This window comes from Malania oleifera, chromosome 6, assembly GCF_029873635.1.
Source record: "Malania oleifera isolate guangnan ecotype guangnan chromosome 6, ASM2987363v1, whole genome shotgun sequence".
NCBI classification, from domain to species: Eukaryota; Viridiplantae; Streptophyta; class Magnoliopsida; order Santalales; family Ximeniaceae; genus Malania; species Malania oleifera.
The window spans coordinates 91,683,988-91,710,382 of record NC_080422.1 but is presented as its reverse complement, the minus strand read 5'-3'; the positions used below and the strand labels follow the sequence as shown (position 1 = coordinate 91,710,382).

Below are 26,395 nucleotides of genomic sequence, written 5' to 3'. Positions count from 1 at the left end.
AATGCCTACTGTTAGCTTATTACTCTCCTTGTCAATTGAGATGAGATGCGAATCGAGTTCTAATTTAGGCAAGACAAAGGAGAAGGAACGTTGAAGGGATCTTGCAGAGTAATTGTCAACTGCGATTGCAGAAATACACTTGAGATATTAGTGTGGAGTATGATTGTCCTATAATTGCAGATTTGCATAGGATTATGAGGTTTCAGTTTAGATTGGCAGTGACCATGACACTTAGGTTTAAGTCTGATCATACTCTGATACCATGTTGATGTATTGTGCAAGTTTGAAGACATAATCACAATTTGTCTCTCCTCTCTGTTTATACTATATGGCGAATACATAACTATGACCATAATAACCTTACTTATGCTTACTAACATAGCACTAACACACGACAATAATGCTACTAAAAATAACTAGTAACTCTCTGGCAGATCATTTATTACTCATTTGTTAACTGATCCTAATGTTGCTCCTTTTGGTTATATGCCTTTATTTTAAAATCTAAGATTCCCTACAATATCAAGGCTTATATGTGGCATGGTATTAAATAGTAGCGTAACGGCCGTTGCGTAACTGATTTTGAAGGCTCTAATACTGTTACAGGCTGCTAATGCGGCGAGCTTTAAATTCACGGCTGTAACAGCCTATAACAGGCGTTACACCTCTGTTATGTCTGTAACCACCGTTACGCACTGTTACAGCCAGCCGACACCTTATATCCTCCAATCAGCTTCATTTCATCAGCTTTTCTTTGTGTGTTGCTGCCTTTCCCCCTCTCCTATCTTTTGTCCAGCTTAGATATACTGATCTGAAGCTTAGAAACACCTAAAACTAGCTTCGATTTCTTGTTTGAAATAGTGCTCTGCAGGTCGGCTGACTTGGCTGTACGGTCTTTGGAAAATTTCACAAAGTTTTGGCAAAACTGCTGCTATTTGGGGAAGTTTAGGGTACATTCTACAAAGAGATTGTGGAATCTTTCGTAAACAAGAATAAATTTGAGGATTTGGAGGTGAAACTCACTCCATTCGGCATTTCAGCCAGTCTTCACTGTCGGGTATGCTTTCTTCCTTACAGAGTTCCAGTTCCCCTATTATTATTATTTCAATTATAAATTTTAAGCAAGAATGAGTGCTTCAGTCTTGAGTAGGGTAGGCAGTATGCAGTAGAGGCTAATTTAGCACTGCTACTACACTAAGTAGTTTAATTTATTATATACTTTTTGTCGGATTTTTAGGGAATAAATTAGGAAATTCTATTTTTTAAAATCTGAAATTACTATTTCAGTTTCTTGTAGTTTCAGTTTCCTGTTTTCAGCCTAGAGATCTGCTAAATTTGATTTGCTGATTTTGTGGCCTTCCTAATTTGGTGGCCTTCCTCTACTATTTATCTTGTAATCGTGTCTCTTGAAATTCAATTAGAATGGTTATTCTTCTTCTAAAAAATCCTTCATGGTATCAGAGCCCAGCGCACAAAGAAATCCTGCCGGTTCTTCCAGTACTTTCGAAACCATTCCACCCAATCCTCCCAAGTTTGTATTTTCTGACTACTATTCCTAGAATTCAGCCTTTTATCTCACGGTACAAAACTCAATGAGCGTAAGAAACCATGGTGCGAGCATTGCAAAAACTGTGGCATACGAAGGAGACGTGTCGGAAGCTTCATGGTAAACCAGCAAATTGGAAGCCAAAATCCAAACATGACAGTTACGCCTACCAAGCCACTGCTGAAGAGACTCAAGAGCCTTCTACCAACTCGGATGCAGTCCCTTTTACCAAGGAGCAATTAGAGCACCTGTACAAATTGTTTCAATCTCCAAAACTATCCTTAACTCCCTCTTGTTCTTCGGTACAGAAGGGTAACTCTCTTGTTACTGCGTTTTTAGGTGTTATTCCTAATTTTGTTCATTATTGGATAATTGATTCTAGCGCAACTGATCATATGACTAGTAATGCTCCAACCTGGGTTTGCCAGGAAGCACTACGTATCTCCTCCTCCACCTGCAACAGACAATAGGGGGCGGACTTTATCGGACTAATGACTGGCCCCACAGACCAACACGTGTTCTTTTCAGTATGTTTTGTCCTCACTCACACACTTCCTGAGAAAACTTCCTAGAAGATCACCCATCCCAAGATTACTCCAAGCCAAGCACGCTTAACCGTGGAGTTCTTATGGGAAGATTCCCGAAAAGAAAGGTGCACCTTGTTGATATGGGTAGTAACATCTAATCCTTTTTAAGCCTTTTTTCCACGGGGTATCACATTCTCTCCCACTTATAGAACGCAATGTCCTCATTGCGAACCCACATTTCCAAACCCAGGCGATGTGAATCTCATCACACTTCCAGTAGGGTAATGGCTTTGATAACATTTTGTAACGCCCCGAACCCAAAACTAGGGTCCGAAGTGTTATTTTAAATTCACCTCTAATACCACCTCGTGACGCCCCAAACCTGCCATGTGGGGCCCGGGTGCCACGTGTTCCATTTACCTGAACCTGACTCTAAATCAGTTACGCAGCGGAAATAATAACAATTCTTCCATAATATACCAGAGTTTCTACATCTATACAACCTCAAAAGTATAAACCAACATCCAGTATTCACAACCATTCACAACTCTGAAAACATAATTGGGGTTGTAATATATTTATGTTTTCAGAGTTGTGAATGGTTGTGAACATTGGATGTTGATTTATACTTTTAAGGTTGTATAGATGTAGAAACTCCGGTATATTATGGAAGAATTGTTATTATTTCTGCTGCATAACTGATATAGAGTCGGGCTTAGGTAAATGAAACACGTGGCACCCGGGCCCCACTTGGCGGGTTCGGGGTGTCAGGAGGTGGTATCAGAGGTATATTTCAAATAACACTCCAGACCCTAGCTTTGGGTTCGAGGCGTTACATGACTTGTTGCTCCAATTTATTCTCATCCTATAGTCCATATGCAGGCAATAAAAAGGTTAAAATTGTTGATGGTTCACTCTTGGTAATTTTCGAGATAGGAACTATCAAACTCACTTCACTGTTAACTCTCCATGATGTGCTCCACGTTCCAAATTTGTCTTGCAATTTGTTGTCCATCAGTAAAATTACCTTTAATCATCAATGTCAAGCTAATTTCTACTCTTCTTATTGTGAGTCTTAGAAATTGACCACGGGGAAGATGATTGGCAGTGCTAAGGAAAAAGATGGACTCTATTATTTTGACGATGGAACTAACTCGAGTAGACAATGTCAAAGTACTTGCTTAAATTGTTTTTCTGTTTTCAAAGATAATGATATCATGTTTTGGTATTATAGGTTAGGCCATCCTAGTTTTCAATATTTAAAATACTTGTTTCCCAATTTAATTCGGAATAAAAGCCCATCTTCTTTTCAGTGTGAATTTTGTCAATTTGCTAAACGTTATCATGCATCCTTTTCCACCCAACGCTACAAACCAACTGCACCATTTTGTGTGATTCATAGTGATATTTGGGGCCTATGTAGAACATCTACGTATTTTGGAAAAAAATGGTCTGTGACCTTTATTGATGATGACACGAGATTAAGTTGGGTTTATTTGGTAAAGGCAAAATTTGAAGTTTAAACAATTTTTTAAAAAAATTACACCATGGTACAAACACAATTTCAAAAAAATATTCAAATATTGCGGAGTGATAACGGTTGAGAATATTTCAAAAACATTTTGGGCCAATTTTTTCTTGAAAAAAGAATTGTTCATCAAAGCTCTTGTGTTGACACTCCACAACAAAATGGTTTGGCTGAAAGAAAAAACAAACACTTATTGGAAGTAGCTCGAGCATTGCTTTTTACCAATCAAGTACCTAAATATCTTTGGGGTGAAGCCCTTCTCACTGCTACATATCTCATAAATAGAATGCCTAATAAGGTTTTAAGATTTGAACCACCTTTTGATGTTTTTCATAAGTTTTATCCAACAAATTGGCTATCTTCTTCTTTACCACTAAAGATATTTGGTTGTACCGCTTTTGTTCATATTTATAGTCATAATCGAGGAAATCTTGAACCTTGAGCCACAAAATGTATGTTTGTTGGTTATGCTCCCACTCAAAAGGGGTATAAATGTTTTGAACCCATTTCCAAAAAAATGTTTGTTACCATGGATGTTACATTCTTTGAATTAGATCCCTATTTTATGCCTAATCTTCAGAGAAGGGGAGGGGGGGGGGGGACCAAAAGAAAGATTTGGCTGTGTTTCATGATTTTTTCCAAACACAAGAGTCGCAAAATGATCCTTCTCCAACTTTGATTATTCAACCTGTAAACCCAAGCTTTATTATACCAAGAGAAAGTGAGTCGAGTTATTTAGGTAATGAAAAGGCAGGTCTTCCTACAGTGCCATCTCATGGTGTTCATGATCCTATAATGACTAACAAAGGTGAAATAGAAAAAACACCACAGCATTGGTACCATTTGACATTGTCTACTTGCAACAGAGGACAACTCGAAAGAAAGGGTCTCTCAATCATTTACACTGTCCAGAATCCATAAACCCTCTAGGTAATGCCCTCACTGAGCCTTTACCTCATGTTTAGTCCATTTCATCTTCGAGAGTCCTCTAGTTCTGAACTCGAGTTTGGTTCCAATCCTGAGTTCGATGATTTTGAACTTCCCATTGCTGTCCAGAAGGGTGTGAGGTCTTGCACCCAACATCCATTGTCCAATTATGTGTCATATGAAAATCTCTCACCTGTTTTTTGTGCTTTTACCTCACAATTGTCTTGTATAGAGATTCCTAATACTGTGCAGGATGCTCTGAAAGTTCCTGAGTGGAGGGAGGCTGTCTTCGAGAAGATGAAAGCTCTTGAAAAAAATGGCATGTGGGAGTTAGTTGATCTCCCAAGAGGAAAGACAACTATAGGGTGCAAATGGGTGTTTACTGTCACATATAAATCTGATGGTTCTCTAGACCGATATAAAGTTTGATTGGTCACCAAGGGATTCACTCAAACCTATGGCATTGATTACTTGGAGACATTGGCCCCAGTCGCAAAGCTAAACTCTATAAGAGTGTTTTTGTCACTTGCAGCTAATCATGACTGGCCTTTGCAATAGTTGGACGTAAAAAATGCATTTCTTAATAGAGACCTAGAGGAAGAAGTGTTCATGGATGCACCTTTAGGATTTGGTGAAAAGTTTGGCATAGAGGTGTGTAAGCTGAAGAAGTCTTTATATGGGTTAATACAGTCACCAAGAGCCTGGTTTGATAAATTCACTCAGTTTCTTAAAAGTCAGGGGTACACTCAAGGGCAAGGTGATCATACGATGTTTATAAGACGTTCACATGATGGGAAGATAGCGACATTGATTGTGTAGTAGACAATATAATTCTCATTGGAGATGACGTACTTGAGATGAACCGATTGAAGACTTCCCTCTCATCAACATTTGAGATTGAGGACTTAGGATCTCTGAGGTATTTCCTTGGAATGGAGGTTGCTTGGTCGAAGAAAGGGATTGTTGTCTCCCGACAGAAGTATGTCCTTGACCTCCTTAAGGAAACTGGGATGAGCGGTTGTAGGCCAACAGACACTCCAATAGATGCCAATTCGAAACTTGGAGATGACAAGGAAGGTGATCCAATGAATACAACTCGGTATCAAAAGTTGGTGGAAAAGTTAATTTACTTATCACATACACGGCCCGATATTGTTTTTGCTGTGAGTTTGGTAAGCCAGTTTATGCATTCACCCCACGAGAAACATCTTGAAGCAATTTATCGGATTCTCAGATACTTGAAAAGTACACCAAGCAAGGGTTTACTCTTCCAGAAGACCACATAGCATAACATAGAGGCATGCACTGATGCAGATTGGGTAGACTTAGTTATTGACAGGAGATCCATGTCAGGATATTGTACTTATGTCTGGGGAAATATGGTCACATGGCGAAGCAAGAAACAGAATTTTGTTGCAAGGAGCAGTGCCGAGCTGAATATAGGGCTATGGCTGACGGAGTTTGTGAGATGCTATGGTTGAAGAGAAGTCTTGAAGAGCTGCGGATGCTGGTGAACATGCCAATGAAGTTGTATTGTGACTATAAAGCTGCCATAAGTATTGCTTAAAATCTAGTACGACATGACCGCACGAAGCATGTAGCTGTCAATCTCTACATTGTAGAGATTGACAGACACTTCATAAAAGAAAAGATTGATAGTGGAATTGTTTGCATGCCTTTATAGCCGATTTCTTCACCAAAGGACTTTTCAGACATAGTTTTGACCTCTTTGTAAGCAAGTTGGGCATGATAGATATCTACACTCCAACTTTTGGGGGGGGGGGGGGGGGGGTGGGTGTTGGATTTCTAGGGAATAAATTAGAAAATTTTATTTTTTTTTAAATTTGAAATTACTATTTCAGTTTCTAGTAGTTTCAGTTTTCTATTTTCTAGCCTAGAGATTTGCTGATTTGATTTGCTGATTTTTTGGTGATTTGATTAGCTGATTTTGTGGTGATTTAATTTGCTAATTTTTTGGCCTTCCTAATTTGGTGGCCTTCCCGTGCTATTTATCTTGTAATCGTGTCTCCTGAAATTCAATAAGAATGGTTATTCTTGTTCTAAAAAATCCTTCGAAAGGAAAACTAGTATCCTAGCAGGAATCAATTTCTCGCAATTCTAAAAGCAGGAGAAAACATTGGGAGCTATTCGTGTTCGTCATGGTGTCACGAACCAAGCTTGTGTAGGGCATTATGATTGCTTGTGACCACTTGTCACATGTGCATGGGATGGATTACCATCATGTAAATACTACTAAGAGTTTATTGCTTTAAGGATGTTTCTGTCCTAGTGTAAAAATGGGAGTATGACTCCTTGGACATTTTAAAGTATCCTAGTGCCAGATCTAGAATAGCATAAAAAGCTCTTTAGGGAGGGTGAGTGTTTTCACAGTCTTGTAAAACTCACTAGTCATTGTAAATGTGTTTAGCCTACTTCCCTCCCTCACTAGACACACATTGCTTGTGGAAGTGTTGCTTAATGAATTACATTGCTTCAATGTTTACCACTACTTGCCATTTACTTCCATGAATTGCGTACTGCTTCTACTTACATTTCATTCAATTTCTATGAATGTGTTCTATTGGTAAACTGTGCTAATCTTTGGCTGACTCGTTAAGAAATAGTGCTTTTGTTAGTGTTGCAGGACTTTTCATAAGGTGTGATATACTCAACCCCTGATAGTTGTTATTAAAGCTTGGTTAATTGCTACATGAATTCAATTGCCTTCGTTGTGGGATTGTGTTAATGATTGGCCATAGAGATGTCTAGACTTGCTGAATATGTTGATGATTTGGAGGGATTACAAAAGCATCATTAGAGTTCCATGGTGGAAATGTCAGAGGACCTCCACTATACAGTGGAGACCTTGTAGGCTTAGATTGCAAATTTGATTGCAAAGGTGAACTTGATGGTTTTTGTTATGGGGAACTCAAACGTTCCCAAGTTTAGTAGAACAAAGATGCCAGAGGATGTTTGTGGACTACTGCACAGTCAACAGGGTTACAATGCGCAACAAGTACCCTATTCCACTGATTGCTGATTCGTTTGATAAGTTAAGTCATGCAAAGTACTTCACCAAACTTGACTTGATGTTAGGCTACTATTAGGTGATGATAGTAGATGGGGATGTATTGAAAAGGACCTATGTGACATGGTATGGGGCATTTGAGTTCTTGGTCAACCACCAACAATGAAGGCTGGTGAGAAATGCTCTAAGAAATTTCAGCGATGAAGGCTGAACATGAACAGTGATCTCTTAACAATTAAGGCCGATCACTTGAAACTACCAGCAATGAAGGCTGGCAACCACCAGTAATGAAGGCTGGACTGAAAAGTAATGGAAACCACCAGCAATGAAGGCTGGCAATGGTAGAAATAAGAACAGAAACTGCTCCAATAAATTTCAGCAATGAAGGCTGAACTGAAAAGTAACGAAAACCACAAGCAATGAAGGCTGGCAATGGGAGAAATAAGAACAGAAACTGCTCCAATAAATTTCAGCAATGAAGGCTGAACTGAAGAGTAACGGAAACCACGAGCAATGATGGCTGAACTGATAAATAACGGAAACCACCAGATAATAAGATCCAAGATTGATAACTGCACCAATTTTCTGCCAACCGCATCCTCTAGCAGCCCCTGAAAGAACATCCTGCATCCCATCTAGGAAGTTGGATGATGCAACAAAAGGCAACTTAATTGCTACATCTGGCAACTTTCTGTTTCATTGCTATAAGCATAGCCTCAAATGGTGCGGATCAATATCAGCACTGAGTCACTGACCCAACCAAAACACCCTCAGTAATGGCAATTGCTAACACAACACATACTGCCATTCGAGCTGTTCGTGGATGCCCAGCTCCTAGTTCATTTGAAACTCGAGTGCTCACATGACCACTGAGTCCCAATGGGATCATCCAAACAATTGCAGCTGTATTGTGGCTGATAGGAAGCACCGAGGTTTCTAACTTTGGATTTAGAAAAAGACCAGAGAAAAGAACCATAATTTCAAATGACCACATTTCCAGGCAGACCATTGTTGGGAATAAAGAACAAATTCCCGAAACCTGTGAGAAACAAAATAGAAGAAAAATAACGCCAAAGAAAAATCAATCACACGCACAAGACAATATTTACGTGGTTTGGCAATTTTGCCTACGTCCACGGAGTTGCAGGGATTTCAATATTATCAGGAAGAAATCACAGAGTGTGGCGATACAATGCTCTCCCTCTCGCTCTCTCGCAGGTACAACCACACGAACCCTAATCACCCGAAAGCAATCCTTTTTATATGTTGCGCCTAGGGTTCCGTTCCGAATGGGCTCCAAAAAAATTTCCCGGGGGCATTGCCCCTGGACCCCCTTACGGCCCAAGCCTTCACTCCATGGACTAAACCTTAGGATAGAAATCTCTAATTAATATAAAGGTCGGGTCATCATCCAAATTAAAACACAACTAGGCTCCACAAAAGCCCAACAACCATAAGGGCAGAAGAAACAGCCAGCCCAAGAAAAGGGAGAATATTGTGTAGGGTTACCCTTGAAATTTCAGGATCTTGGCTGAGAGTCATGAGAATGGATCCTGTGTTTTGTCCAGATAACAGCAAGGAGTATGCTTACAAGCAAAAGACACAAACATGGCTTTCTGCATGTGAACTCCAAGCATGTGGTACTGCTTTGCCCCATAGGACAGGCCACATAATGTATCCAGCACACTTGCCATTCCCATCAACAAGCCGAAACTGGGCACGATTGCGAAAGTAGTGGCCATTGAAGAACCAGAGAGAGCTAATTCACCTGGATGACTAACAATCAAACCAATGAAGACCGTTGGGGTCAAGACATCAACTATTGAAATCCCGACACGATTCACAAAGGCACCGAACAGCGCCAAAGTCACTAGTGCAGCAGATCCAATGGCAAATCCCTTTCCTATAGCTGCAGTGGTGTTTCCTGCAGCATGAAGGGCATCAGTTCTCTCACGGATACGGTGGCTCATGCCGGCCATCTCAGCAATGCCTCCAGCATTGTCACTGATGGGGCCATAAGCATCAATGGCCAATTCAGTAGCAATGGTGCTTAGCATTCCAAGAGTTGCCACAGCAATACCATACATGGCTGCAAAGCTCAAAGTAACCAAAATACTGATTGCAATGGCAAAAATAGGACTTATGACAGACTTGTATCCCAAGGCAAGTCGAAATATAACATTGGTGGCAGCTCCAGTCCTGCAGGAATCTGCAACCTCTTGTATGGGGCTGTATGCATTGCTGGTGTAATACTCAGTCACAAACCCAATAATAAGTGCAGCCCAATGACCAACAGCCACACACAGGAACAGCTGCCAGTTCTTAACAACCTTCTGAGCACCAAAATTGAAGATTGTGAATGATGGTGGAAGGGCAATCCAGCTAACAATTCCAATTCCCAGAGTCATAAGAATGGTGGAAATAGTAAGTTGTTTCTTCAATGATGGTTCCATTTCCTTGACAGCCTTGATTTCAAAGAAATCGGTTGCGAAAAGGGTGGTGACCAAACAAACAAGAAAACCCATGGAACTAATAAGCAAAGGATAACATGTGGCAGTGAAATCCTGGTGAATTACAAAGGATGATATGGAAGCAACAACAAGAGCTGCACAAGATGATTCGGCATATGAGCCGAAAAAAATCGGACCCCATTCCAGCAATATCCCCAACACTGTCACCAACATTGTCAGTAATCATTGCAGGATTTTTTGGGTCGTCTTCTGGAATGTTTCTTTCTACTTTGCCCACAAGATCAGCTCCCAACTTGGAATGGGCGGGCCAGCAAACTGCGATGGTCAGCTCCAACATCAGCAGCCGTAGTGTAGATACCACCTGCAACTCTCCCTAAGAGAGCCATAAGAAGCACCAAGACCATAACCAGTAATAGCCTCAAAAAAAGGCCTTCCCAGTCGTCAGCATGGTATAGCAATGTAAAACAGTAAGAGACCATTTGCAGCAAGGAGAAAACCCATTACTGCACCAGACCGAAATGCAACAATAAAAGCCTTTCCAACACCCGTTCTTGCTTCTAAGGTTGTCCTTGCATTTGCGTACGTAGCAATTTTCATGCCAAGGAAACCTGAAACTACTGAAGTGACAGCACCAAGTAGGAAGGACAGAGTACTGAAAACAGCTTTGGCAAGGGACACTAACACAAAACAGTGCTCTCAGGACTTCAAATATCCAGAACTTACAACACTTTATACCTTTCAAAATCCAAAACTTCAAGAGGTAGCGATGACTGCAGAACTGAGCTTACAATATCCTAGGAGGAATAACATAACGACAAAGAACAGGGCAAACGACAGAATAGTACTGCAGGCATTTAATAAACAACCTGGCAGCACTACAGGCATTTTGCTGGCAGCAACTGAAAATGAATGCGGGCAAGCACAGGTAATAAGTATTTGAGCACCAATCAAAACCAACCAGCAATCTTGCAAGATTGTAAGCAATCAATCACGAATACATAGCGTTAAAACAGGATCATCAGCTAACCACAAATAGAGTACAGCTGATAGCAGCCCGTGGAACTTAGGAACAGCAACTGGCCAGCAGCAGCATACTATAAACAGAGTATAATTGACTTTAAATCAGAAAATCACCATAAAAACAAGCAGCTTCCTACCAAGGATGCTGCACAACCTAACAAAGAGGAAGTGTGTCCCTAAACGACTCTCAAAACAACCAAATCAGATTTGAGGACTGTCAGTTTTGGCTCTTTGTGCTAAAGCTCTCCACAGAACCCAGGAAGAGAAAGATCAAAACCGCAAAAGATGTCCTGCTTTGCTTCTCCTCACAGCAGAGCAGAGGATGAACAGAGTATAGGGAGAGAGACAGGTAGTAATAGAGGTAGATAGGCAAAAATAGAAGTAGTAGGCTCTGATACCATGTCAGATTTTAGGGTCTACATCTTTTGGTCTTAATGTCTTACCCTTCCATAGGGTTTGCTATTATTATATAGAAGAAGTTTACATAGTTGGTACCATATTTTTAGGCAGATTTTCAGCACCTAAATGCTGCCAGAATTTCTGGAACATGCCTCCAGAATTTCAGGAACATGTTGCCAGAATTTCAGGCACATGTTCAGTGCCAGCATGCTGCCTGATTTGCAGCATTATTTACAGCTACAATATAAATATAAAAAAATCATAGAATACAAATTATTAACCATGTTTTCCCACAAGCTATTGAAAACTGGAAGAGCTCAACAACAATGAAGGAGCTGTGTTCCTTTCTTGGACGTGCCAATTATTCCAAAATGTTAGGGGAGGGGCATTCGAGGATAATTGCTCCTTAACAGAATTGCTGAAGAAAAGTTAGGGGAGGAATTGGACGAAAGCAGTGACGAGGAGCCTTTGACAACTTGAAGGATGCTGTGAGGAGAGATCTAATACTTGCTCTTCTAGACATCATGAAACCCTTTGAGGTACTGATAGATGCATCTGAGTATGCCCTTGGAGGAGTCTTGTTATAGGAGGGACATCTTGTTGCATATGAGAGCCATAAGCTTAGTGAAGTTGAACGGATTGTTGAAGACATATGGTAGTTGGCTCTTTGTGCCACACACTAGAGATTTGAGTAAGACTTTGCATAGAGAGTGTCATGACACCATGTGGATAAGACATTCAAGAGGGCATTGCACTTTGACATTGTTGAAGCAAGAGGTACTATTGGCCCCACACGTGTGATAATGAATCTATTATTCCCAAACTCGTCTTACTTTCCAACAAGACAAGGTGGAGCGGGAGAATATTTCAAGGCTATTGGAGCCCCTACCGTTGCCAACTAGACCATGGAACGATGTCTCATTGGACTTCATCATCAACCTGCCTAGAGTGGGAGATGTAAGGTCTACACTTGTGGTTATGGAATGGTTTTGGAAGTGCGGTACCTTCATACCCACACCAAAATACTGTTTGGCAAAGGGGACGACATGATTATTTTTTATACATATTGTTAAATATTGGGGTGTTCACCAAGACATTATCAATGACCAAAGCTTAAGATTCACTGGCAGCTTCTAAATTTTTTTTTTTTTCAAAATTCTCATTTCAAAGCTTGACATCTCTTTGAGTTACCACTTGCATGGATAGACAGAGAGATTCAATGGGCTACTAGAAGAGTACTTGAGCCCATTCATCAATGCCAACTAGAAGAATTGAGTGCAACTACTTGATGTGGCTCAATTCTATATCAATGCTTAAAAGAGCTTAGGAACCAACCAGAGTTTATTTGAGCTTGTTACAAGCCAGCAGTTGTTGTTAGCTCACATAGTGGACGATCCGTAAGGAGGAAAGAGTGCCTAGGCATACATCCTCGCCAAAGAATGGAGATAGAATGTAGAGATCGCTTGAGCCTACCTGGAGAAAGCTTCCAAGTGGATGAAGAAGTGGGCAGATTAGGGGAGAAGTCCGTTATACTTCAACATGGATGACTTAGTGCTTGTTAAGCTCAATCTTGAACAATCAAATCACTACAAAGTCGAGGTATGAGACTACTTCGCAAATACGAAGGGCTAGTCCCCATCTTGGCCAAAATCGGGAAGGCCTCTTACGAGGTTCATCCTCTAACTTGGATGAAAATGTGTCTTGTGTTTCATGTCAGGTGCCTTAAAACCATTCCATTAAAGCTTGATATACATTGTTGGCCCACAACCTAAAAGCTAGCTAAAGTGGTAATCTAACAAGTATCAGAGCTGATTACTAGAAGGTCTTGGGTTCTAGTCTTGTTGCCCGTGTTTATTGTGTGCATTTAAAAAGATGTTATTATGTTCCCTATCATGGGTGTTATTTATTGTGTGTTTATCTCTCCACGTGCTGTCGGGTTGCACGTGCAAGGGAGTATTAAAGCTTGATATACATTGTTAGCTTACAACCTAAAAGCTTAAGCTTTTAGGTAAAGTGGTAATCTAACACATTCAATGCCGATACTGAAGATCCAAGTAGAAGTTAGTCAACCAGAGCACCAATGAAGAAAACACAACACGACAATAGAGAAGCTAAAGTCTTCCTTGCAAACAAAGAGTTCACATCATCATGGAAGAAGTAGCATGAGTTCCTAATGAAGTTGAAAGGCCTTGGAGATTAAGAAATCAGTTGTACTTCAGTAGAAAACATGCAACCGTTCGTGGACAAAGTTGAAGAGTACCTAGAGTCAAAGTCTACGAGGATGTCGTCTGTATAAGTGAGAGAGCGTCACAAGTCAAGCTTGTTCAGGGCATTATGCTTGCTCGTGATTGCGTGTCTCATGTGCGTGGGATGGATTACCATCATGTAAATACTACTATAGGTTTATTACTTTAAGGGTACTTCTATCCTAGTGTAAAAATGGGAGTATGACTCAAATAGTTTTATAGAGCTAGAATGGCATAGAAAGTTGTTTAAGGGAGGGTGATTGTTCATTAGTATTGTAAAACTCACTAGTCATTGTAAACATGTTTACCCTACTCTCCTCCCTTGCTAGACACCTGTTGCTTGTGGAGGTGTTGCTTAATGAATTACGTTGCTTTGATGATTACTGTTGCTTGCCATTTACTTTTATGAATTGCTTTCTGCTTCTACTTTCATTTCATTCAACTGCTATAGATGTATTTTGTTGGTAAACCACGGTAATCTTTGGCTGACTATTTAAGTAAGAGTGCTTTAGTTAGTGCCACACGACCCTTCATAAGTTGTAAAATACTCGACTCGTGACACCAGCATGTGGGGGTGCATATGCTGCCAGCAAGGATCCTTCGGCAATGGTATTTTGGCTGCTGTTGGGTTGAGGAATCATCAGTCAATTGGTGGCGGTGGTGTGTCAAGAATGCAATGGCAGATATGGGATTTTAAAAGAGGCTCTGCTGGGAATTTTTTTTGATGGCATGTGGGGGTTCTTCGTGATTGGACAGTGATGATATTTGAGGAGATGGCTTCCCAGTCATGTCTGTCTTCAATGGCGATGGTGGTGCAACTGAATAAAGCCTGGAATCCTGTGTTCTAATTCAAGGACCATAATGCAATTTCTAAAAACTGTTGCAGATGAACAGTGCTTCAAACTATCTTCTGCGAATACTGTGAGAACTTTGTTGCTCCAGCAGTTGATGGCTGTAGAAGTGTTTTGCAGTCGGTTGGAAGATGTGGTTTGAGGTTTTTATGTATGATTCTTTGAGGGAAATTGTCAAAGGAATTTGAAATTTAATGAAGGATGGATTACAAAGAGGAAGATTGGGTGAAATGAAATTGCTCCCATACCAAATTGATGTACGGAAGGAGCATAAATTAAGAAACAGAGATAGAGAATTAATAGAGGAACTGCTGTACAGAAAGTGGGGACAGTGCAGAGAGAGAAGAACTTAACAGAGAAGTCAATATGAACAGAAAAGGGAGAGAACAGAAAGAGAAGGGAACAAGAAGGAAGAAGAAGAAAGGAGGAAGAATAAGGAGGAGAAGAGAAGAGGGAGAACCTGGACGAGAGAGGGAAAAGAGTCTTGAATTCAGGAATTCGAATATGATAACTGTTATCATACCATATAAAGTATTGACAGCCAAAAATAGAACTAAAATAAATAACTGCAGAAATAAACCCTGCTAAAACAAATAATGACAAAATAACATGAAAGTGCTTAAAAACACAAAATAAACCTAAATTGACTAAACTTCTAAAATAATCAGAACTTCTCCCAAACTAAGGTAAAAGTCTTGGCTAGAATATAAACATCTTAAATTCTCCATTGGTGGTCCATTACAGAATGCAATATAGGTATGTATCATCTTTTGTTCACTTGGTTTCCTGTCTTCATATTTTTATTTCTTTGTTTTATTTATGCATTATTTCTTTTTATTTGGGGGAGGTGGGGGTTGTTATTTAGAATGGAGTAGAAGGGGTTGGTTTCATGGACATAGTATCATATTAAAATTTATGGACATAATCTTATAATTGAATACCAGTGTGACTTAGATTCAGTCTTATTTGTTTAAGGTGATATTTTCATCATTTATTCATCTTCCAGCAACCAACCCAAAAAACATACATATTTGTCGAAGTATTTAATTGTGCTTCTTAGCTATGGAGGGGTCCCGAAACGCTATTTTTTGACTATACTGATGAATGCTTTGGAAGAAGCTCAGAGCATCTATTCCAGTAAGCATGCAGCGCTGAGAGGTAATTTTTATTGTCCAAGCGGCAGTTTTTGGATTGTAAATCATTCATGTACAGTTTTTAATTGTCATTTTCTCTAACTACTATGATGACCATAACCTTTAGGCCATGATAAGTTTAAACTACTTTGATAAATTAGCATGATTTGCTTTGTTTTGCATTAAACAAGTGCATACTAGCCATGTTTCACTAATTGAGTTGTGTTGACTGATAATGGGAATTCCATTTGACTTATTAGTGGTAGGAGGGGCTTAGATGAAAGCAAATTAAGAGAGATGCTAAAACATAAACAGCATAAGAGTTGGGGCAAAGAGAGGAAAAAAAAAATAGAAGGATGGGGCATGCTGAAACCAGGTGTGGCACCTGGCAGCACTACGAAACAGATGCAGCCATCTGGCAGCTCTGAAAAATCAGAGGCCGACACCTAGCGCACAGATGGCAGCACTGCAGGACCATTGTTGCCGCCAGCTGCTGCATTCCTGCCATGTTTCCATCCTAGAAAGAGACACTTGGCAAGCAGCTGGCAGAAAGTAGCTGCTGTCTTGACCTATCCAGCCCTGCAGAGCAGCCTGAACACAGAAAAGAATATCAAAAACTCATTCTGCAAACCTTATTTCTAGACACACGCACATGCGCGCGTGCGCACACGCACACACATAACTTTGCAGAAATCAGGGAAGTTCAGAGGAAATACAGAAAATTCAGAGGGAAACTTAGTAGAGTTTGAAGAAGTTGAAATTATAGGTAGGCATTTTTAATTTTCATTTATTCACCTAAGGATATTGGGTATTCAAAGGAAATAAGGATAGAAACTTGCATAGAGTTGCATCCTAATAAGGGAGATTTAAGCTTGTTATTGCTAATAACTTGATATGACTGCATATATGTTTCTTTGGTTATCCTAGCTGCATATCTTGTTTAGTTGGAAATTTCATGCAGTAGATATTCATCTTATGAGGATGATTGTTTTACTTGCTATGAAAAAGCTTGTGTATGCATATGTTGAATTGCTATTGTGTGAAATAGCTGGCACCATGTGTTGTGGCTATGATATTGTGGAATTTGAGCAAGTACGGATTGTGTCTCCCTTGGGTGAAAGGCCCTAAACCTCCAGAGGGTATTTTTGTGTTAAGTGGGGGTTGGCCAAGTTGAAATTTGGCACTTGCTGGTATCTACGCGGCCGGTGATGGTTGGCCAAGTTGGAATTAGACACTTGTTTGAGATAAACTGTGCACTTAGTTGGGAGGCACAACTATGCTGGAAAAAATGTGTAAACTACTTATTGATACTAATTTTATGTTTTGGATGTCTTCTTTCCATTATGTTTTTTTTTTTCCTCTTGATGTGTTGACAATTCTATATAGCCTCTATATATTTACCCATATTGCTTTACTTGCAGTTTCCCTGGACTATGGTGAAATGGATGATTTTATTGTGGCAAGAATGATTTTATCTGGCATTCCTCTTAATGAGCCATTTATGCAGTATCGTCTATCAACTTTTTCAAATGAGGATAGGAAACGACTGAAGGAAGGAAGGCTTCCTATTACTGACTGCTTTTATCTAATGGGAACAGTAGATCCTACTGGCACCCTTGAAAGGGATGAAGTTTGCATTATTCTGTGAGTATTGGAATATTTATATTAGCAAAGATTATTCTTCATTGAAAATATAGAAGTAGGATGAATGGAGCGATATACTTCTTCAGATCAATTGTCATACTCTTAGTGATGTTTGGAGAATGTATTTGCATATTTGTTCATGTAGCAATCGAGGCTGTTTTGGCTCCATTTAGCTTGAAACTCTACTATTTAAAGTAGGAAAGCTAGAATACTTATTTAGCATTTGGTGGGATAGGGTTGATCAATGGAGGATGTAGTGCAGAAGCAATGGCGGCACTTACACCCTTGATGATTTTTTTTTATTTTAAGATAGATCTATAAATTTGTGTTCTAAAAAGTATTGTACTACTTCGAAATTGTAAGCACTTAAGTCCTCGTTTCCAAAAAGAATATGCTTTTTTAGTGACTGGGTGTTGAGATTTTGGGACTGTTGTGGGGGTTCATTCGCTATTTAAGGTGGAACGAAATGTGTTAAACGCGAATTAGCTTGATTCATATGCATTTTGCACTTGGGTCGCAGGGAGGTTCCTATCTTTCATCTTTGTAGAGGATTTGTTGTGGGTCTTGAAATTGTTGGGGGCATTATGTGCTAGAAGTTGAGGCCTTGAGCTGGTTTTGGGGATTTTGATCCTCAGAGTTGTGGGTGTGCTAGTCTATGAGGTCAAATGGGAGGGGCAGATTGATGTTCTTAGCGAACAATTTCAGAGGGTGAAGATTAAAAGATGCATCACCAAGGGAAATCATAGTAGGATGACAATCCTTCCTCATTTCTTTGATGGAGTTATCGATTGGGTACGATTAGGCTCTTGGCAGCTAGAAGCCTAGCTCGTGACATGCTGGGGCATTCATTCACCTACATACTTAGAGGTGCTCCAGCAACTGGGTAGAGGATCTTCGATAGGTACGACATCCATAATTACAGAGGTATTGGGGCAAATATCTCCTAACCATCCCCTAATCCCTTTGATCTACTAATAAAGGGGCTTTAAATTCAAAGTTTAGACCTTTAGGTTGGCTTTCAAGCTTTGGCAATGTTAAGCCATTTGATTATGGGCTTTCTTGGAATGGAAAATAAAGTTAGCGCCATTATAGTGCTAGAGAGCCCATCCAAAAAAAAAAAGCTAGAGATTAAAAAGGGTCCAAATATAAAGTTTTGGGCGTTTCTAAACTAGGTACAATCGATAGCACCATTGGCAAGGGTGATGGGTATTCCATGTGGATCTCTTTTTGAGTTTTGGGTTAGCAAGGGGTTATGGTTGTGAGAGAAGTGGGGGACTTTTAGAAAAAGAAAAGGAGGAGGACAAGTGTATTGATCAACTTTTCAAAATTTCATCGACAAAAGGGAGAAGGCTCTTTCCATGGGGAACGACTTAGCAACATTTTAGAGAAAGGCTCAACTCCTGTTAGTAATGCCTTCTCTACTCTATTATCTTATCTAAAAGAGGTGCCAAGGTGTATCGATGTTTTTGAATTAGAGGAGGAGCTATTTCTTGATTTTGAAGATGAGTCGAGCAATTTGTATGAATCAAAGAAAGGATTGTTTGTTGACCAGTTGAGAGTTGATCTTGATCTTGAAGGGGAGGATATTTTGTGGCAAAAGGCTTCAACAATGTTGTGGAGGACCTTATGCTTCTGGATGATGCTTCCATAAGGAATAGTAGCAACTCAAGGAAGATTGTCTTAGTATGATATGTGAGGTTGCATAAGTGGGTGAAGACTTTTTATGCACAATGTTAACCAGGGAAAATAATTGATTGCCATGGGGTCTTGGTCCCTTGTCCGTAAGCATTGATCCGGTAGGTAGCATGGGTATTTCTTTTTCTATTGTGGGGGAAAATGATGATGAGTCTAGAGAGACTGCAGAAAGTCCTTAATGACCTAGGTTTAAAACTAGTGAGTCATTTTGGGCATAAGGCGAGGGTGCGGATTGTAAATTTTTGGTCCAAAATGTCTTCCCCTTCCATAGGGTTTGCTATCATTATAAAGAGGAAGTTTACATAGTGGGTGCCATATTTTCAGGCAAATTTCCAGCACCTAAATGCTGCCAAAATTTCAAGAACATGTTGCCAGAATTTCAGGCACATGTTCAGTGTCAGCATGCTGCCTGATTTGCAGCATTATTTACATAATTACATAAATTTCTCCTATAATCAAGGAGAGTAGATTTACATAATTACAGAAACTTTCCAACACTCCCCCTTAAGCTGGTTTGAAGATGTCTTCCATAGCCAGCTTGCCAATCAAATTTTCAAATTGCTTCTTTTAGTAGTCCTTTTGTAAGTATATCTGCTATTTGTTCAGTAGTAGAGATATAGGGTAAACAAATCAGTCCACTTTCCAGCTTCTCCTTTATAAAATGCTTGTTGACCTCAGCATGTTTTGTTCTATCATGAAGCACTGGATTGTGAGCAATGGCTATGGCAGATTTGTTATCGCAATACAGTCTCACAGGAGCGGATTAGTGACTTTCAATTCTTCCAATAATTTTTTAATCCACAACACTTCACAAACTCCATGGGCAACTGCTCTAAATTCTGTCTCTGCACTACTCCTGGCTACCACATTTTGTTTTTTGCTTTGCCATGTAACCAAATTTCCACTAACAAAGGCACAATAAAAATAAGTTGATCTTCGATCGGTTATACTCCCAGCCCAATTTGCATCAGTGTATGCCTCAACTTGTAGATGTCTATGGTCTTCAAACAATAGACCTTTTCCTGGAGTTCCCTTTAAATATCTCAGAATTCTATAAACTGCATCAAAGTGGGCAGGCCCTGGTGAGTGCATGAATTGGCTTACCATACTGACAGCAAAGGCTATGTTAGGATGTGTATGTGATAGATAAAGTAGCCTTCCAACCAATCTTTGGTACTGGTCTCTATTGGTTACTTCCTTAGGCTTGGCAGGTTGTAGTTTAAGATTTGGCACATAGGTATCTCAGTTGCTTTACACCCTAGTAAACCTGTTTCTCCAAGCAAGTCAAGCACATATTTTCTTTGTGAAACAAAATTACCTTTTCTTGACCTTGCAAATTCCATACGGATAAAATACTTCAAGTCACCCAAGTCTTTAATCTCAAATTCATTAGCAAGCATCTGTTTTAATTTCTTAAGTTCCTTGCTGTCATTACCTGTTAAAATAATATCGTCAACTTAGACAATTAGAACAGCAACCTTCCCTTCACTTGAGTGCTTATAGAACATGGTGTGATCAGCTTGACCTTGGCTGTAACCATGACCCTTTGCAGCCTTCCCAAAGCGTTGAAGCCAAGCTCTGAGATTGCTTGAGCCCATACAAAGTTTTTTTTTTTTCAATTTACACACCTTACCTCTGCCAAGATTACCTTCAAAACCTGGTGGTAATTCCATAAACACTTCATCCTCTAGATTCCCATTTAAAAAAGCATTCTTTACATCCAACTGGTGTAAGGGCCAGTTAGAATGTACAGCTAAGGAGAGTGACACTCGGATTGAGTTTATCTTGGCCACTGGAGCAAAAGTTTCTTGATAATCAATAACATATGTTTGTGTAAACCCTTTTGCAATGAGTCTTGCCTTATATCTCTCTATATTGCCATCTACCCTGCATTTAACTGTAAACACCCACTTGCAGCTTACAATTTTCTTTTCCTTTGGAAAATCAACAATTTCCCATGTACTGTTGTTCTGTAGTGCATTCATCTCTTCAAGAACTGTTGACTTCCAATTCGGATGATCCATAGCTTCCTAAATGGTCCTTGGAACAAATAGGTGAGAAATATTAGATGTAAAGGCCTTATGATTATGAGAGAGTTTATGGTATGATAAATATTTGGCAATGGGGTGTGTGCTACAGGTTCTAACTCCTTTCCTAATGGCTATAGGTACATCAAGGTTAGTAGATTGATCAATTGGAAGTTAAGTAGAAGGATTACCTGGGATTTCCTAATGACCAGTTTTTGGAGGTGATGGTTGATTATGCTCTGAAATTGTGGGATGATCCTTAGTATTAGAACGATAGCTGCCTCTCGTATGAATACGAAGCTCACAAGAGGGATTATTCTGTAGCAATTCTCCCCTTGTTTGTGATTCCCTTATGCTTTGTATAGGCAGATTGGGATTTCCATTTTTTTCACGATTTAAAATTTCAGTTCCTTGATTGTTTTGTATAGGGATCTCAATGTCAAGGAAAACATTAGGCATTGGTATAGAAGTTTTCCAAAACTGATCTTCACTACTCTATTTCTCCCCCTGAAGATAAGTTTGGTTAAAGTAAGACTGATTTTCAACAAAAACAACATCCATACTGATGTGAATTTTTTTTTGCTTTCTTATTTTTTTTTGTTTTTTGTTTTTGGATTCAAACATTTATACCCTCTCTTATTGGGAGCATATCCAAGAAACACACACTTTTCAGCCCTAGGATCAAGTTTAGATCTAAGGTGAGCTGGAATATGAACAAAAACAGTGCATGCAAATACTTTTAGAGGCAGATCAGAAATTATCCTATTATCAGGAAAGGATTTTTTTAGGCATGCCAAAGGAGTGATATACTGCAGCACACGGGTAGGAATTCTATTAATAAGGTAACAAGCAGTTAGAATAGCATCCCCCCATAAATATTTTGGAATATGCATTGAAAACATTATAGCCCGTGCAACCTCACGTAAATGACGATTTTTTCTTTCAGCGATGCCATTTTGTTGTGGGGTGTCATGACAAGTGGATTGATGTTGAATCACTTTTTCTTTCAAAAAATTTCCCAAAACTTGGTTGAAATATTTTGTACCATTATCTGTACGAAGTATGCTTATTTTTGTGTGAAATTGGTTTTCGATCATACTATAAAAATTCTTGAATAATATTTCAACTTCAGATTTTTCATTCATCAAATATACCCATCAAATCCGAGTATGATCATCTATAAAAGTCGCAAACCATTTTTTTTCCCGGATAAGGAGGTAACCTTATAGGGACCCCAAACATCACTATGAATCAAATAAAAAGGTTTTGATGCGTGGTAGCCTTTTGAAATATAAGGAACTTGATGATTTTTTGATAAATGACACACGTCACAATGAAGGGAAGTATAATTCAAATTTTTAAACAAATTAGGCAACAAATATTTTAAATAAGAAAAACTAGGATGCCCTAATCTACGATGCCAAAGCATTATTTGATCACGCACATGGATTGAACTAGTACTACCACTCAAGCCTTGAGCTTGTTTATTGCTGAATAGGGTATGATCAAAATAATAAAGGCCATTGATCATCCTAGCACTGCCAATCATCGCCCCCCGAGTTCTAGTCCTGAAATTCACAGTGAGAATCAAAGAATATGATACGACAGTTAGAGTCACGGGATAATCTACTAACAGACAGAAGATTGCAAGTAAGTTTAGGAACATGAAGGACAGATTTTAATTCTATTTTCCCGGAAATTCTAATTGAACCTGCTCCTGCAATGGATGAAAGACTCCCATCTGCAATCCTAACCTTTTTATTACCCGGACAAGGATAATAAGATTGAAACAATTAGTTATATTAGTCAAATGGTTGGATGCACCTGAATCAATAATCCATGGTGCAAAGGCTAAAGAGCTGGAATAGGCACTCAACATATTACCTGTTTGGGCCAAGGAACCAATAGAAGTACCGGATATCAGATTGGATTTCAGCAGTTAAAGAAGCTGATCCATCTTCTCTGAACTTAGAACATTGGTCTGGACTTCATTTGCTCTAGGAATCACTTGGTTGTTTCTAGGTCCACGTTTCCTGCTCTTCCAATTTGCTGGTTTTCCATGTAGTTTCCAGCAGGTTTCTCGGGTATGGCGTGGCTTATTACAATAGTCACACCATACTCGAGATTTTTGATTGGGATATGACCGCTGTACAGAGGCATTAGCAGCAGCCAAAACAGTAGGATTAGCAGCAACCAAAGCCGTGGTTTCAGTTTTGGTGTTGACCACAGGTTCAGGTCTGGCCATGATGGAAATTTCAGGCATAATGGAGGCTGAACAGAGTTAAGGCAGTGAGGCCTAGGTTTTAGAGGCTATGACTGCTGAAAGGAAAAGAAAATTCAGCAATGAAGGCTGGCAACAGTAGAAATAAGAACTGAAACCGCTTCTAAGAAATTTAAGCAATGAAGTCTGAACAGAAAAAGTTCAAAAATACTATTTTTTTTTTAAAACTAAAAACTAGGGTGAAGCAGCAAAGAAGCAGCAGTAGGCTCTGATACCATGTAAATTTTTGATCTGAAATGTCTTCCCCATCCATAGGGTTTGCTATCATTATATAGAAGAAGTTTACATAGTGGGTGCCATATTTTCAGGCAAATTTCCAGCACCTAAATGATGCCAGAATTTCAGGCACATGTTCAGTGCCAGCATGCTGCCTGATTTGCAGCATTATTTACATAATTACAGAAATTTGTCCTATAATCAAGGAGAGTAGATTTACATAATTACAGAAACTTTCCAACACGGATGAATTATAAAATGAATAAGAGGAAGGTTTAGAAAGAATTAAAAAGTTCAGTTTCTTCAATTAGTTACAAGGTATGTAAGGGTGTAGAGAAGGGAGGTAAAAGAGTTAGATTATGAAGATTATCAGCTAGAATGTGAGAGGCTTAGGGGACTTTAGGAAGAGAAGTTTGATTAGGGATGCTTTTCCTAGAAATTCTCCTAATAACATAGTTATTTTGGAAACTAAGTTCCAGAATGTGGATGGCAGGGTTGTGGTGGTTAGGAGCATTTGGGATGGGAGATGGGCATGAGATGTAAGGAATGGGAATTCCTTATCTCTTAGGGCTCGGCCGGGGCCATCCTTATTCTACGGAATCCTCACTTCACTTCCAAAGTGGATAACCTGTCAAGTTTTTCTCCCTTTTATTTTGATAGAAGTGAGAGATAGGGGTCAGTGGTGGATTTCTTCAGTGTATGGGCCTTCTGACCATGTCTTAGGAGTTTATTTTGGGATGATCTTTACTTTGTTTTTGATTTTTGTTCCCCTGGATGGATCATTGAAGGTGATTTTAATAATGTTGGGTTGCAGGTAGAAAAAGGAGGGAGGGATGAAAACCTCGAGCATGTAGCAGTTTGATACTTTAATTAGGGAAAATGGTTTAAGAGATCCCCTTTGAGCAATGCTCGCTTTTTTTGGTCTATGGGTGGGGCTAGAACGGTAGCTAGTAGACTTGATTGGTTTTTGTTTTGTAATGAGTGAAAGGACGAGTTTTCTAATCTCTGCCAAATTGTTTACCTAGACCTATGATTGATCACTTGTTTTATTGGAATTTAGCAAGGTCTCTAGGGGCCTTACTTTTTTTCAGTTTGAAAACATATGGTTGGATCATCATTCTTTTAAAGTTTTGGTGAGGAATTCTTGAGGTAGGGATGTGGAGATGTGGTGGGATGGAGTTTATAAGGAAGCTTAAGCATCTGAAAAAGAGACGTTGAAGATTGGAATGGGGAGGCGTTTGGAAAATTAGGAAACCAGCATTTTAGGTGAGTTTGACTATATTGATAGAAAGGAAGAAGATGTTAGTCTGTTGGAGAATGAGGAGTTGAAAAGAATCTCATTGAAAAATGAGTTGGAAGATTTGATATTTAAGGAAGTGAGAAGTTGAGGACAAAAGACTAACTTTAAATGGGTTAAAAGAGGAGCATTGCAGTTCTAGAATTTTTCATAGGCTAGCTAATGGGAAGAGGAAGACTTTGATTAGAGAATTGGGTTTGGGTAGAGGGGAGCTGAAAACCTAGCCAGATCACCTTTGATATCACAAATTCCCATTCAAATCTTTATCCTAACGAGGTATGTAGACCATTGATCGATGTTTAGAGGAGGAACATCACACCCCTATTTTTGGCACATGACTAGCCATGACTAGATGGAGGCACTAGGTGGCATGAGCTGAACATTTCACATCTTTGTGAAAAGACCATGCGCCACTAGCTAAAGCACTCTTGTTTAACTAGTCAGCCTAGCGTTTATCACAATTCCCCAACAGAACACTTTCATTGTCACTCAAGCAAGTATAAGCAAAAGCAATAAGCAACTTATGAAAGCAATGACACATAAGCAGTAAACATTGAAGCAACGTAATTCATTATCAACACCGCTATTAACAACGTGTGTCTAACGAGGGAGGCAAGTAGGCTAAACATGTTTACAATAGCTAGTGAGTTTTACAAGTTGATGAACACTCACCCTCCCCTAAAGAGCTTTTCTAGAATGAGATAGCTTCTTGTAGAAATAATTCTCATTAATCGTAACATAGGTACAGGTCTGTATAAATAGATGTATAGCGGAAGAATAGAAGGAAAGAACCAAAGATGCTAACTTCTAAGGAAACTAAATATTCTAGGATATTCACACATTTACAACAGAGATTCTCTAAGAAAAATAAGAAAGTTGACTAAACATATTTGAAACTTTCCAACACTCCCCCTCAAGCTGGCTTGAAGATGTCTTCCATGGACAGCTTGCTAATGAAGTTTTCAAATTGTTTCCTCGGCGGTCCCTTTGTTATGTCTGCTACTTGCTCAGTTGTTGAGATATATAACAGACAGATTACTTATCTATTTTCTCCTTGATAAAATGCTTTTCTACCTCCATATGTTTAGTTCTATCATGAAGAAATAGATTGTGAGCAATAGCTATTGCAGCTTTATTATCACAATACAGTTTCATTGGTAGTGAATTAGTAATCTTTAATTCTTCCAGCAACCTTTTGATCCATAGTGCTTCACAAATTCCATGAGCAACAACCCTAAATTCTGCCTCTGCACTACTCCTTGCCACCACATTTTGTTTCTTGCTGCGCCGTGTTACTAGGTTTCCTCCAACAAAGGTAGAAGTTGATCTTCTGTCAGTGATACTTCTAGCCCAATCTGCATCAGTGTATACTTCAACCTGTAAATTCCCATGCCCTTCAAATAATAAACCTTTACCTGGAGTCCCTTTTAGGTACCTTAGAATCCTGTACACAACATCAAAATGCTCGGAACCTGGTGAGTGCATAAATTGACTTTCCAAGCTTGTTGCAAAGGCTATGTCAGGACATGTATGAGAGAGAGAAAGGAATTTCCCTACCA

At 39.4% G+C, this 26,395-nt stretch overlaps 1 protein-coding gene and 1 pseudogene across 3 annotated transcripts in view; one reads left to right on the top strand and one right to left on the bottom strand.

Annotated features, from left to right (window-relative positions):
* Nucleotides 1-26,395, top strand: part of LOC131158292 (probable RNA-dependent RNA polymerase 5) — a 155,708-nt gene that overhangs the window by 76,256 nt on the left and 53,057 nt on the right. For all 3 annotated transcript variants that reach the window (XR_009137442.1, XM_058113054.1, XM_058113052.1), the window contains 2 exons: nucleotides 15,550-15,701; nucleotides 17,098-17,320. Coding sequence is in view for 2 of the 3 variants with exons in the window: in XM_058113054.1 (XP_057969037.1) it covers nucleotides 15,550-15,701; nucleotides 17,098-17,320 (375 nt within the window). In the remaining variant the exon portion in view is untranslated. The remainder of the gene's footprint in view (nucleotides 1-15,549; nucleotides 15,702-17,097; nucleotides 17,321-26,395) is intronic.
* Nucleotides 1,938-12,378, bottom strand: LOC131157696 (pyrophosphate-energized vacuolar membrane proton pump 1-like; annotated as a pseudogene).